Below are 15,214 nucleotides of genomic sequence, written 5' to 3' on the forward strand. Positions count from 1 at the left end.
AAACTGCACCTGTATTCGGCAAACCACGTTATTTTACGCGAACTACTATCACTGTTGCCATCACGAACGGCGCGCGGGAAGAATGAATAATTATATAAGCCTAGGTGTGAGAGCGAAACACTAAATTTGCCATCTTGTACTTCCGCGAAATATGCTTGAGAAAGAGAAATATATTGGTTGACTACGAATTTTAACAGTAATATCTTACATTTGTATATGCTGAGGGTCAACTGCTAGTCCATGCACTAAGATCGGTTCTCCGCTGGTCTTCCTGCATTTAGCTATAATTTTCTAGTGTTGCGACTGCTCTGTATACAACAGCATCTTCCGCGAAGAACCTCATGTTGCTTCCGACGCCACTATATTAACGTTTGCTGCATGTCGCGTCTCCACGTCCACGTGTTTTACCCAAGAAAGTAGCGACGACAGGCAACAATGTTATCTCCTTGCAGGATGCAAACAGAACCACCGGAATTCTCAATCACTAGCGGCACGGAATGTTTAAAAGTACTCATCAGAAAGTGATACCATTTGTTAAGAAATCCGTATGTCATAGTAATGGCAATAATAGTTTCACTCACTGACGAACCTAAGATACGTTGAATAACACACCCACAACTCTGAGAAATAAAGTCCACAATTTATTCTAATGCATGTCATCACTTGACTAAAGCCTCATATGAAGGAGGATGGGGGCTGTGATATGAGAGACAAAGAACAATTTTCAAGGACTTTACCAAACAGGGCACTATGTAGCTGTCATAAACCAACGGCATTGGGGAACTGTTGCTGCGGTAATTATACTTTACGCCCTGTTGTGATATTTCTGATTTCAAAAGTCCACTAACAACATTGTTGCTCGATATTCACTGCTAACATATGGCCCAGTACTAAACTCACACTATGAAGTGCATCCTATTTCTCATGTAATACGGATGTGATTAACGCAAACGTGCCAGAAACAGCCTTTGCTCAGAAAGCAACACAATGTTGTAGGTGGCTAATGTTTCTGTCTAAATCTAACATCATCGTTCGCAGCACACAACGCTGAACCTAACAGGCCCAAAATTAGCCAGTTTAAAAATCGTACGTACGTACCTCGGACACAAAACGCCATTAATATCAACATATGATGCTTAGAAAGACTCACATAGGACAACAATAGGCTCACAATCCAATACTTGCCCATAAAAGATATTTACAAGTTCTGAAGGGGGATTTTTTTACGATTCCTCCATCTTCGTTTCCACTGTATTTGTTTGAATGCTGGAAGTCTTACTCTTTAGAAGAACAATTATCGAAGGAATCTCAATATTAAAAAGATATCCGGAGGCTGGTAGGACGCGACACACAGCCGTATGTACTACTACTGTGTGTTTACATCACCTTATACCACTACCTTGTTCAAAAACAAAACAGAAAAGTACTGAAATCATAACGCGTTAGTTTTCATATATTAAGGCCGGGCTTATTTTTCGACAAAAATATTTACATAATCCTCTACAAAAGCAGAGCAAATTATGCAAGGTAACATTATTCGGTCTCAAAGTGAGGCGACGAGACATAGTAATATCCTACGATTAGTATTCGGGTAAACGCACTGGAGTAAAGTGTTTTGTACTCCATTGTGACATATGGTTACCCGAAAAAACACTCGTTTCAGTTCAGATTTTATTTCGAATATCGAAAAGATTTACTGAACAACATAAAATCTTCAGCTAACGTTACAGTATTTTACAGTTGCCTACAGTGTATTTAACTTAAACAGAAATTTAGAAATGCTTCTTCCACCGTTCGAAAAAACTACCCGAGGAAGAAGTACGGGCGCAATACCAGATTACCAATGGCATCTGCATCAGTGCGTTCCTGTGACAGCGGTCTTCCAATCAACACTGTTAGCCAACTGAAAAACTGAAGATAGGGGTAGGAGTTACGCTAGGCGGATGGTAAAGAACAGCAAACTTTATTTTTCGTAAGCACTCGACACAGAAGATCCGTTTAAAAGGCCAGATGAGCACGCGCACGCACGCACACACACACATCATCCACACACATATCGACTGACCAGTGAAGAGCTGCTATCGGCTGCGGCGGCAGATAAGGGTCTCTGCGGCCGGCGGCGGCGGTGAGGAGGTCGCGGGGCGGCGCAGAGCCCACCCGCAGCCCACGGCGGGGGCGGCAGAACGTACAGCATCGCTTAGCTACGTCACACACGCATCCTTGCGGACGGACAAGTCGCCGCCGACTGCGGAAACGGTCGCCGGCGCTCGCCGCCAGCCTCAGGCTCCGGGCCCCAGATCGCGGCGCCGCCAAGCGGCCGCGCGCCGAACACGTCGCGGCTCCCTCCCTTCCTCGCGAGCACTCGCTCGCGGCCTACAACGCTTTCCCGGTTTTCTCGTACTTTGTAGTGCAACTACCACTGTCCATTTTGTTGACAAATGTGACACTGATCCAAAGTTTCATGAGTAGATAAATACATCAACTGCAATTATCAAACAAGTTAATAATAATAAAAAAGTAAGAGTTAAGCTATTCGTAAAAGTCTTATTCGGTACGCCTTGTTTCCAATGCGAAGTACGAGGGCGTTCAATAACGAGTGCAATACATTTTTTTCTGAAAGCAGGTTGGTTTTACACAGGATTCCAATACAACAAATTATTCCCCACTGTTTTGGCTACCAGACCTTATTTTTCAACATGATCTCCGATCAATGCGATAAACTTACGCCAACTTACTGGCAGGGCATGTATCTCTGCATGGCACCATTTTACTGGTCGACGTCGGAGCCAACGTCTTGTGGTGTCTACAGGGTGTTACAAAAAGATACGGCCAAACTTTCAGGAAACATTCCTCACACACAAATAAAGAAAATATGTTATGTGGACATGTGTCCGGAAACGCGTAATTTCCATGTTAGAGCTCATTTTAGTTTCGTCAGCAGGTACTGTACTTATTCGATTCACCGCCAGTTGGCCCAATTGAAGGAAGGTAATGTTGACTTCGGTGCTTGTGTTGACATGCGACTCATTGCTCTACAGTACTAGCATCAAGCACATCAGTACGTAGCATAAACAGGTTAGTGTTCATCACGAACGTGGTTTTGTAGTCAGTGCAATGTTTACAAATGCGGACTTGGCAGATGCCCATTTGATGTATGGATTAGCACGGGGAAATAGCCGTGGCGCGGTACGTTTGTATCGAGACATTTCCAGAACGAAGGTGTCCCGACAGGAAGACGTTCGAAGCAATTGATCGGCGTCTTACGGAGCACGGAACATTCCAGACCTAGAACGACGAAAACACCTGCAATGGACGAGAACCCTAATGTCAGCGTCAGAGAAGTTGCTGCTGTACAAGGTAACGTTGATCACGTCGCTGTATGGAGAGTGCTACGGGAGAACCAGTTGTTTCCGTACCATGAACAGCGTGTGTAGGCACTATCAGCAGCTGATTGGCCTCCACGGGTACACTTCTGCGAATGGCTCATCCAAGAATGTGTCAATCCTCATTTCAGTGCAAATGTTCTCTTTACGGATGAGGCTTCATCCCGACGTGATCAAATTGTAAATTTTCACAATAACATGTGTGGGCTGACGAGAATCCGCACGCAATTGTACAATCACGTCATCAACACAGATTTTCTGTGAACGTTTGGGCAGTCATTGTTGGTGATGTCTTGATTGGGCCCCATGTTCTTCCAACCACGCTCAATGGAGCACGTTATCATGATTTCATACGGGATACTCTACCTGTGCTTCTAGAACATGTGCCTTTACAAGTACGACACAACACGTGGTTCATGCACGATGGAGCTCCTGCACATTTCACTCGAAGTGGAAGTGTTCGTACACTTCTCAACAACAGATTCGGTGACCGATGATTTGGTAGAGGCGGCCCAATTCCATGGCCTCCACGCTCTCTTGACCTCACAACCCTCTTGACTTTCATTCTTGGGGGCATTTGACAGCTATTGTCTACGCAACCCCGGTACCAAAAATAGAGACTGCGTGCTCGTATTGTGGACGGCTGTGATACAATATGCCATTCTCCAGGGCTGCATCAGCCTATATAATGACAGACGGCTCGTTGAACGAATCACGTGTTTTCGTTCGCTGCCAGGTCTCCGTATATATTCTGCAGGCGCCACCAAAATAAACTGAATGACAACTCTCTGCTTGGAAGGCACCTCCGTTACCGACGCCATTTTCAAGGCAACGTCTAGCGCCACCACAAATTGGAACTTCATGAAGCTATAGGGGGCTGAGGCGTGAATATTCCACTATGTCCCACAACAAATTCCACACTTTTTCAACAGAAATTGTCCGAGAAAAAAGTGTATTGCCTTACTTGCTGAACGTCTTTCGTATTAAAAGAGCAAACCGACAGTATACGCTTCGTCTTACAAGCCATTCAACCCTCCATAGTGTTTTGACATTGGAACGGATTGATAAAACACAAATTAGAATGGTGGGCAGAGAAGCGTAGAATATTACCTCTTGGACAAACAGGCTTTGTGAGAGGTAAAGGCACATATAACACGGTGGTATACGGGTATTACAAACACATATTATGATAGAGTCCTTATGGTCCTGTTAATAAATAAATTGCAAAATTATGACATCCCGTAGCTTTTCATCAACAAGCTATACGCCTCCTGAGCGGCAGAATCCTAATCACTATACAGAACAATGAAACAGGCCCAAGTAAAGCGCAATTGCTATTCAATCTCCTTGTATCAGACCCACATTTAATTTGTCACTCAGGTATGCAAGTACTGCAGTATGCGTATGACTCACGTATTTATACTCGCGGCGACAGTTTTACTGAGTGTCCGCAGCAGATGACCAACGCTACAGTAGTATTTAATAAATGGTTAAAGGAAAACTGCCTCAACACAGCACCTCATGATGACGATGATGATGATGAGGTTTGGTTTGTTGGTTGCTCAACTGCGCGGTCATCAGCGTCCGTACAAAGTCCAAATTTTTTACACAGTCCAAATTTTTTACACAGTCCAAATTTTTTACACAGTCCAAATTTTTTACACAGTCCAAATTTTTTACACAGTCCAAATTTTTTACACAGTCCAAATTTTTTACACAGTCCAAATTTTTCCACAATTCAATCGAGCCACTATCGCGAATGATGATGATGAACTGATGAGGACAACACAAACACTCAGTCCCCGGATGGAGAAAATCTCCAACCCACCCAGGAATCGAACCTGGAACCCCATGATCCACAGGCAGCAACGCTGGCCACTAGTCCACGAGCTGAGGACATAGCGCATCATAAGTGCCTGCGCACAAGGTAGGCAAAATTTAACTGGTCCGGAAAATATTTCACGTATTTTACGATAGACAACAAAATTTACATCTTCCGCACACAAAAGTACAGTCAGTTTGATAATGCCCATCTCGTATACAAGCACACAGCTTACTTGTGAGGCGATATTCATTATTTTAACCACTCTTTACTAGGTATAGGCATAGTAGGCATAGACATAATGGAATAAGAAATGCATGATTAGGGCCCTTTGTATTCCCTGTCAAAAGGGTGGCCAAGTACTTTTATCATAATCCAAATGGTCACACCAGATTAGGCATTTAATTCAAAATTGTGAAAGTACCACAAATATCCTACATGCTGTGACAGGTTAACACACACTCTTAAGACAAAACAAATAACTCACGACGAAGGAATTTTCCGAATGGGACGGAAATCGGTCGATATAATATACATGTAAATACAGACAAATGCGTGCAATTTCAAAGAAATTGTATGGTTTACTCAAGAGATAGAGCTTTACAAACTGAGAAAGTCAGTAACTCGTTGGTCTACCTCTCGCCCTCATGCAAGCAGTTATTCGGCTTCGGCATGTGTTGACAGACTTGTTTGATATCCTCCTGAGAGACACCGTGCCAAATTCTACTCAACTGGCGCATTAAGTCTCCAAAATCCCGCATGGTTGGAGGACACTCCCGACAATGCTGCAAACGTTGTCAATTGGGCAGAGATCCGGCAACAATGCTGGCCAAGGCACAATTTGGAAAGTACGAAAACAAGCAACAGAAACCCTCGCCGTGTGCGAGCGGGTATTATCTTGCTGAAATGTAAGCTCAAGATGGCTTGCATTAAGAGCAACAAAACGGGATGCAGAATGTCGTCGACGTGCCGCTGTGCAGTAAGGCTGCCGCGGGTAACAACCAAAAAGGTCTTCGGTAGTCGTCGGGGTATACATTTCAGCAAGAAAATGCTCTCCCCAACACGGCGAGAGTTTCTACTGCTTGTCTTCGTGCTTGCCAAACTCTATCTCGGCCAGCAAGGTCGTCGGTTCTCTCCCCAACTGAGAACATTTGTAGTGTTGTGGGCGAGGGCCTCCAACCATTTCAGGATTTTGACGATCTAACGCATCAATTACACAGAATTTTGCATGATTTCCCTCAGGAGGCCATCCAACAATCAATGCTAAGCCGAATAACTGCTTACCTAAGGGCCAGAGGTGGACCAACACATTAACTTGCTCAATGTGTGAAGCTATCTCTTGAATAAATAATAGTTTTTGTAATTATTTATTATCTGTACATGTACGTCACATCTATCGATTCGTGTTTTTTTGTACATTCCCAAACACATTCCATTTATTGTCTGGAACACACTGTTCCGGAATTAAAAATTGTTCCATCTCCTAGTTAAGATCAACGTTTCAGTGAGGTTTCATTTCGTGGTGAAGATGGTTCAGTTGGAAATCCACTCCCATCAGCGACACTCTGTAGTCCACTATTATTGGGTTGATGTATAAGTTTGTACCGTTTTTGCTTTGCATGTTGGTATTCCGACTGCTATGGGTTTATTTATCGACAGTCATTTTTTATTTGTAGCTCACTGTTGCTATTTGAGTTGTCATTTGGTGATAGTGAGTGGAGCTGTGAATGTCAGAAAATGGAGTGCCAAGTGAAGAGTTCGGAACATTTCCGACATATTCTTCTGCTTGAGTTCAACAGAGGGGTGACAGCAGCCGAGACAGCCAGGAACATTTGCGCCGTACTTGAGGATAATGCCATTGGACAGACCAGGGAAAGAAAATGGTTTTTAGTTTTCTCGTTTTAAGGAGGACCGGTCTGACATTATTGACTCCCCCCCTCCTCAGCAAGACCTCCGGGGCTTGATGAAGATCGTTTAAACTCATTAATCTACAATCATCCAAGTGATCATTCGACAATCGTGCGACATTTGCATGCAATGTGGAAGGTTCAAGGTCGGGTGTATGGGTACCGCATGTTCTAAACCAAAATCACACAAATCAGCGGCTAGCCGGGACCGTATGCTCTAGGCCAAAAACATAAAAATCACCGGGTGGTCATATGTGCATCTCTACTAGTTCGTCATCAATTGAACACGAACCATTCCTAACCCGTATCGTTTCTGGTGACGAGAAACGGTGTTTTTATGCCAATGTAAGGAAAATAAAGGCATACTTGGGCCAAAACAAAGCAGCGACTCCCCGTACAAAGACCTCCGCGCATCCACAAAGGGTAATATTATGCATCTTACGGAACACCGGCGGCGTGGTGTACTACGAATTGCTTCCCCGAGGTGTAACCATCACTGCTGACATTTGTTGTCAACAACAGAGGCGTCTTATAAACGCAATTCAAGAACAACGGCCAGGAAGACTACGTAAGTGATGATACTCCATGATTACACACGCCCGCATTCTGCTACGCTGACAAAAACACTGGAGCTGGGTTGGGAAGTCATTCCGCACCCGCCTTACTCATCTGATCTTGTGCCTCTGATTTTCACCTTTTCCGCTCTCTATCCAACAATCTTCAAGGAATTTACTTTCTGGATGGAAATGCGCTCAGAACATGGCTCGACGAGTTCTTCGCCTCAAAATCACGTGATTACTACAGTCACGGAATCAGAAAGTTACACCAGCCTTAGAAGACTGTTGTAAATAGTGAACGAAAATATATTATTGATAACTAAAGTCTCTGTTAAGTGCATCTGTTGTGTTTATTGGGGAAAATGTTAGGAAGTTATGTACCAGATGATGATGATGGTTTGCGGGGCGCTCAACATCGTGGTCATTAGCGCCCATCCAAGTTCCCAATCTTTGCAGTTCTAATCTCGTCACTTCCCGAATGATGATGAGTACAAAACAAATACCCAGTCCCCGGGAGGAGAAAATACGGGAATCGAACCCGCGACCCCGTAGCAACGCTAGCCACTATACCACGAGCTGAGGACAGTTATGAACCAAGCCATTATATCGCCTGGCATTTGGCCAAAAGTACCCGATTCCACGTGGGTTATTATTCAAGCAACTCTTTCTACGTACGTAATGAAAAGTATTTAAAATAAGTAGTATACTTTGAGAGTTAATACAAGTGTCGTTTTAAGCAGCGTTAGCTTAAGAGAAAACCTTGATACCAATTTAATCCAACGAATTTTGCGGAATGTCACGGTCTCTTTGGTGAACACACTGACTAATTTCAAAATTGAAGACATGCATTTTTTTAAGCCATGGTTGTTAGCACATGGATGGCTAGTGAGGGAAATGTACCTGCAGTACCAACACATTCAGGGAGTTTTGGAAACACTTGTTCACGAGCTTTGGGAAGGTATTCCTAGCAACGAAAACAGGAATAAAATCCACCTCAAAATATGTAAAAAATTTCTTTCATAGGAAGTTATTGTTAAAGAAACATTCCACTAAGTTATGAAGACACATATGATGATAAATATTCAAAATGTCCTGCTATTGCTTCTAGACACGAAGGAAGATCAGACTGTGACGTCCCGTCAACAGCGCGCTAATTAGTAACGGAGCAAAAGCGAAGATTACGAAAGGATAAGGAAGGAAATCGCCGGCGCCCTTTTCAAAGTACCATCCGGGCGTTTGCTTGGGGCGATTTAGGAAATCACGGTAAACCTAAATCTGGGCGGCCAGACGGGGATTTAACCGTTGTTTTCCCGAGTTCGAGTCCAGCCTGCTAATAGACCGTAATGCACTCTCCTGAGAAAGTGAAACACTTTATGGTAATAAGATTAACGCTAGGCTGAAACTGGGGTGTGTATCTAGTAGTTACATATTACCTCCCAGAACGCCTTAGAAGTTTTGTCTACAATGACTTTACTAGAGCACTTCCAGAATGTGTTCCTGCAAATAAGAGGAAGCGTGTGACGAATGCTCTAGCGCGCCTGAGTCACCATGTTTGAACTGTACTAAATGATATCCACCAACACGGATGGCTCATCAGGAGGAGGCCGGTTCCATGGCCAGCACGTTACCCTAATGCCAGCCTTTCGGATCATTACCTATGGTAACTCCATCAACAGTTGTTTACATAGCAGACATTCCTAATACAGAGACACTTCATCAATCTAGTATGCAAGCCTGTGAAACCATTCGCTGTTATCCGGGCGTCTTCGAAAGGTTTAGACAGCCTGTGATCTAATGACCGTTTGAAATAAACGGAAGGCATTTTGAAAACTTTAGTACGAGTTTCCGACGTGAGAACATAGTAAAGTGTTCTGTCGTTGGTACCTAAAAACAAAGGATTTTCGGACATATGTTTGTATGGACCTTTTTTCTTTTTTGATGTGAGGAATCCGCCCCAGAAGTTTGTAAAAAGTGTCTTACACACATACACGAGAAACTACATTTATCTTAGGATTACGTCTGTTAGTAGCGTGACAATCAGAGGCGAAATGCGTTTCTTATTAAAGTAGAAGGAAGGAACTGGTTACCCAAATTACGACTTTCTACATAAAATGTTTCCATCTAACCATCAAAAGTCTGACCCGAATTTCGCATAATAGTTCCTCACTTAAGAATCCTATTACACTATTTATATAATTGGTTTCTCATGCTGTTATTAAAATTGTGATGTAGTAAAGAGCCGATGTGACGTTTCACTCAGGGAATACGTGACGACGTTTCGGTTTCTAGGTGCTTAACATCTGTATTATTCCAGGTTTATATCACGAATATGTTACTTCCAATCACTACCCTCATCTACTATTCACTTAGAGCCACTTCCATTGACTCACTATACACTAGCTCGGCGTTATTGATATTGGTATTGTTACCTAAGGAAGCGGTCGTCCTACGTTCGATTCTCAATGAACAGCTTGGGTTTTCTTGTGGCGTAGAGAGAGCTGTGAAACAGGCTTCACTCAGACACGAGGGGTAATTCGACAAAATGAAGCGCACGTCTCACAAGTGCGTCAACTGAAAAGCTTGGAAAAGGGTGCAAGACACATGATTTTTGTTTATGTTATCGTCCCACTCACATCCTCGTCTGCTTAAAATGTATCCATCTAGTCGCCTTTTAAAACGGCTGTATAAACGGTAAAGGAACAGTAGCTAAAATAATGAGTCAGCAATTCTGGCTTGTAGGAGGACGAACCAATCACCATGAAATACATCAAAATCTTTCAATCACAATTTAAGGATGTCTAACGTATTTCACAAATTTAAAACTTTAACAGCGTTAATGGTGTGAGCACATAACTTCAAAGGAATCAAAAGATACACCAGTAAGTGCCCTCCACTCTCAGAATGTGGTGCTAGTAGTTGTAAACAGCAAGCATCTATATTATTAAACAGCTATAAGTGTCACCCTTTCCCATTTCTGGTTTCTACGTAACAGCTTCCAGACTTACTTACTCCTCGGCTCTACAGCAAATGGTTCAAATGGCTCTGAGCACTATGGGACTTAACATCTATGGTCATCAGTCTCCTAGAACTTAGAACTACTTAAACCTAACTAACCTAAGGACAGCACACAACAGCCCGCATCTCGTGGTCGTACGGTAGGGTTCTCGCTTTTCACGCCCGGGTTCACGGGTTCGATTCCCGGCGGGGTCAGGGATTTCCTCTGCCTCGTGATGGCTGGGTGTTGTGTGATGTCCTTAGGTTAGTTAGGTTTAAGTAGTTCTAAGTTCTAGGGGACTGATGACCATAGATGTTAAGTCCCATAGTGCTCAGAGCCATTTGAACAGCACACAACACCCAGTCATCACGAGACAGAGAAAATCCCTGACCCCGCCGGGAATCGAACCGGGGAACCCGGGCGTGGGAAGCGAGAACGCTACCGCACGACCACGAGCTGTGGACGCTCTACACTCCTTGAAGGGCCTTGGACTGCATCTCAATATCCTGTCATTCTACCGGCCCATGGCAGTCCATCAACATCCCCTGAACCCAGCTTTTTCATGTCTTCGTCAATTCTACCCACCCATCTCTTTCTGGAATGTCCCTTCCGTCGTCTGCCTCCAGCCTTGACATCAAAAATCTTTTTACATGTTGAGTCTTCCTACATTCTGACCACGTGTCCTGCCCACCGCAGTCTTCTTACTTTAATGGTAATAACAACGTCAGATTGTTAAAAAGTTGTTTTAATTCTGCATTCGTACGGATGCGCCAACCTACTTAGAGCCTTCCTCTTCCAAATGCTAAGGATCCCTTCCGCGTATGCGGTCATGTTCCACGTCTCAGCAACGTACATAACAACTGATCTTACAATTGTTTAGTAAAGGAGGATTTTAGATTTTCGTAATAGAAGTAAGATCCAGAGAATGGGTAGTGTGGCAAAGTTGCATCTGTTGACTGCTACTATTCTAGCTTTAACCTTGCTGCTGATGTCATTTGTCTCTGTGATAGTCGATCCGAGGTACTTGAAGTCTCTCACCCTTTCAAACTCTTTGTTGGCTATCCTGAGATTTGGTAGGTTTCGCTGGTTGGTCGTTGCCATATATTTGATCTTTTCGATACTGACTACCAGGTCAATCTCCCTTGTACTATATACGCGCAGACAAAATTGACACTCGGCGCGGTGACTGATAGGAGCGCACGTAAAGGCACTTCCCATTACAGTCGCTCCCATCAGCCACCGCGCCGAGTGTCAACTTAGCGCGAATATAGGCATCAGCCAGCACAACAGTGTTTCGTGCGAGTAATGCTACATCGTCAGCGTAGGCTAGTTACTGCAGTGAACGATTAAAAATGTTCGTGCTCTATTGAACTCTATCTGACTTTTTCTGAGGCTGAGTAACAGTGAAGAGATATTGTCACTCTGTGTCAGTCCCTTCTTCACTTCCACTTCTCTAGAGATTTCACCCTGTTTTTTTTACTAGTTTCATTGAAGGTCATGATAGTAAGCTTAACAAGCTTCTTATGTATTTCAGCTTCTTCCATCACATTCCGCAATGCTACTCTTGAGATGTTATCATAGGCTCGTTTAAAATCGACATAAAGTTGGTGTATGTTTATTTGATGTTCATAACATTTTTCAATTAGTGTGAGTAATGTGAATATTTGGTCAGTTGTTTGTTTACCTATTTCTTCTAAAGCCACTCTGATAGTCTCTGGTTCTCAATTCCACTCAGGGAGTAAGCTTCTCAGTTAGGATCTTGGAGAATACTTTATATGTAGTATTTAGCATGGAAATTCCTCGGTAGTACTGACAGTTTAATTTACCTCCTTTTTTTATTTATGGGGCACATAATAGCCGTTTTCCACTCCATTGGCATGCTCTCCTCCTGGCAGATGTTCTGTATTACTTTATGTATTGCTTTCAAAAGTGCTTCCCTACCATATTTGAGAAGTTTCACCTGTATCTGATCTTCTCCAGGTGCTCATTGCTTTTTAAGGTCTTAACGGCTTATATCACTTCCTCAGTTTGAGTTCTGGTGGTATGACCTCTGATCCATAATAAGTTATTTCCACCAGGTCTTCTTGTTCTAATCCTTCTACTTCTGCGTTCAATAGCTCTTGGAAGTATTCTGCCCATCTGTCAAGTATTTTATTACTTTCTCCTACCAAATCCCTTATTTACTCCTTCATATATGTTTTGGCCTGAAATCCGGCCTTTCCTTCTTTAATCTTTTGGTACATTTCACGTACTTGCTTCTCTTTTCCTAGCTGTTGAATTTCTTCCAACCTTTTTCCTTTCATAGTGCGCTTTTCAAGTTTTTTCTTTTGTAGTGTTCTTTTCTGCTGTCTGTAAAACCTCTTAGCTACGCGGCCCTTCTCATTATATACATTCAAATTTTCTGTGGTTCTTCTCCGAAATAAATTCATTCATGCTATGTTACGCTCCTTAATTCTTCTCATACATTCTTCATCAAACCAATCTGCCTTCCTTTGAGCCCGTACGTGTCCCAAAACCTCTGTACGTGTCCCAAAACCTCTCCAGCTGCCTCGAGGATCTGATATGCTCTCCGTATTTCTTCTAATTTCAGTTTATTAACGTCAAAACTCTTCTGTTTGCAGCCTTTTTGTCTACTCAATAGTGAGATCTTTTGCCTTTACATAATTGTCACTAGATGATGGTCTGAATTACAGTCAGCTCCACGTTGACTCGTGACATCCATTATGTCCGATCTGTGCCTCAGATCAGTCATTATATGGTCTTTCTAATTTCTACTTTGTCTATCTAGTGACACCCATGTTTCTTTATGTATCTTTTTATGTGGGAAACATATACTGCTGACAGTCATGTTTTTACTTATAGCAAAATCTACAACCCTAATTCCATTGACACTTCATGTTTCATGGAGACTATATCTTCCTATAGTTGGCTGACTGTGAAAAGCTTTCTCTAAGTCTACTTATTCTAAAGTTGACAAGGGAAAAATACGGGGAGTGAAAGGCTATTTACAATTTGTACAGAAACCAGATGGCAGTTACAAGAGTCGAGGGGCATGAAAGGGAAGCAGTGGTTGGGAAGGGAGTGAGACAGGGCTGTAGTCTCCCCGATGTTATTCAATCTGTATATTGAGCAAGCAGTGAAGGAAACAAAAGAAAATATTTGGAGTAGGAATTAAAGTCCAAGGAGAAGAAATAATTTTGAGATTTGTTGATGACTGTAATTCTGTCAGAGACAGCAAAGGGCTTGGAAGAGCAGTGTCTTGTAAGGATGATATACGAGGGTTGGAACTTAAATAGTGGCAATTATTTATTCACAACCGATACAAAAGAGTTAAGTGTTTGCACCTATTACTGGCATTCAAAGTAGTCACCAGCGTTGTGGAGAACCCGTTGCCAGCGATGTGGAAGGCGTAGTATACCGTTGAGCAGAGCCTGTTCTGTTGATGGTGCGAATGGAGCTGCCTATTGCCTGTCGAATCTCTGGAACAGTTCTGGAGCGAATGCCACGAAGTGGTGCCTTCATCTTCGGAATCAAATCAAAGTCTCAAGGGCTTAAGTCCGGGGAGTATGGTGAATGGTACAGTACTTCCCAGTCCCATCGACCGAACAGAGTCCCATCGACCGAACAGAGCAGCCACAGTTTGGACTGTATGCGCTCGCGCATTGTCGTGCAAATCGATGGGTGGGTTGCGCAGAAAGTGTCGCCGCTTCTTTCGCAAAGCTGGTCGCAGGTGATGCTCCAAAAATGAACAGTAATACTGTGCACTGCCGGTCTGTCGTGGAGGAATGTAATGCGTTAGGGTAACACCATCACAGTCGTACACGAGAACCACCATAACTCTAGACCGCTCCATTCGTACCATCAACAGAACAGGCTATGTTAACGGTATACTATAACTTCAACATCGCTGGCAACGGGTTCTACACAACGCTAGTGACTACTTTGAAGGACAGTAACATGTGCAAATATGTAACTCTTTTGTATCGGTTGTGAATAAATAGTTGCCACTATTTCAATTCCAATCCTTGAAAGATGAACATCAACAAAAGTAAAACCAAGATAATGGAATGTAGTCGTATTAAATCAGGTGGCGCTGAGAGAATTAAATTAGAAAACGAGACACTTAAAGCAGTAAACGGCTTTTGCTGTTTGGTAAGCAAAATAACTGATGATGGTCGAAGTAGGGAGGATATAAAATGTAGACTGGCAATGGCAAGAAAAACGTTTCTGCAGAAGAGAAATATGTTAACACCAAGTATAAATTTAAGAGTCAGGACGTCATTTTTAAAAGTATCTGTATGGAGTGTAGCCGTGTACGGAAATGAAACATGGGCGATAGACAGTTTAGACAAGAAGAGAATAGAAGCTTCTGAAACGTGATGCTACAGAAGAATGCTACGGATTAGGTGGGTAGATCACGTAACTAGCGAGGGGGTTAACGAATAGAACTGGAAAGAAGAGAAATTTGTGGCACAACCTGACTAGAATAAGGGATCCGTTGGTAGGACACATTCTGAGGCATGAAGGGCTCACTAGACTATCACTGGAGG

At 43.1% G+C, this 15,214-nt stretch overlaps 1 protein-coding gene across 4 annotated transcripts in view; it reads right to left on the bottom strand.

The window, feature by feature from the left end:
• Positions 1-15,214, bottom strand: part of LOC126349520 (protein phosphatase Slingshot) — a 572,249-nt gene that overhangs the window by 513,435 nt on the left and 43,600 nt on the right. The window contains exon 1 of one of the 4 annotated variants that reach the window (XM_050002439.1): positions 2,066-2,255. The exons of 2 other annotated variants lie outside the window; for them this stretch is intronic. In XM_050002439.1, the coding sequence (XP_049858396.1) occupies positions 2,066-2,194 (129 nt within the window). In that variant the 5' untranslated portion in view covers positions 2,195-2,255. Of the gene's footprint in view, positions 1-2,065; positions 2,256-15,214 lie in introns of those variants that run through there. One more of the 4 variants, XM_050002436.1, reaches the window with a different exon arrangement.

Source organism: Schistocerca gregaria, chromosome 1, assembly GCF_023897955.1.
Source record: "Schistocerca gregaria isolate iqSchGreg1 chromosome 1, iqSchGreg1.2, whole genome shotgun sequence".
Classification (NCBI taxonomy): domain Eukaryota; kingdom Metazoa; phylum Arthropoda; class Insecta; order Orthoptera; family Acrididae; genus Schistocerca; species Schistocerca gregaria.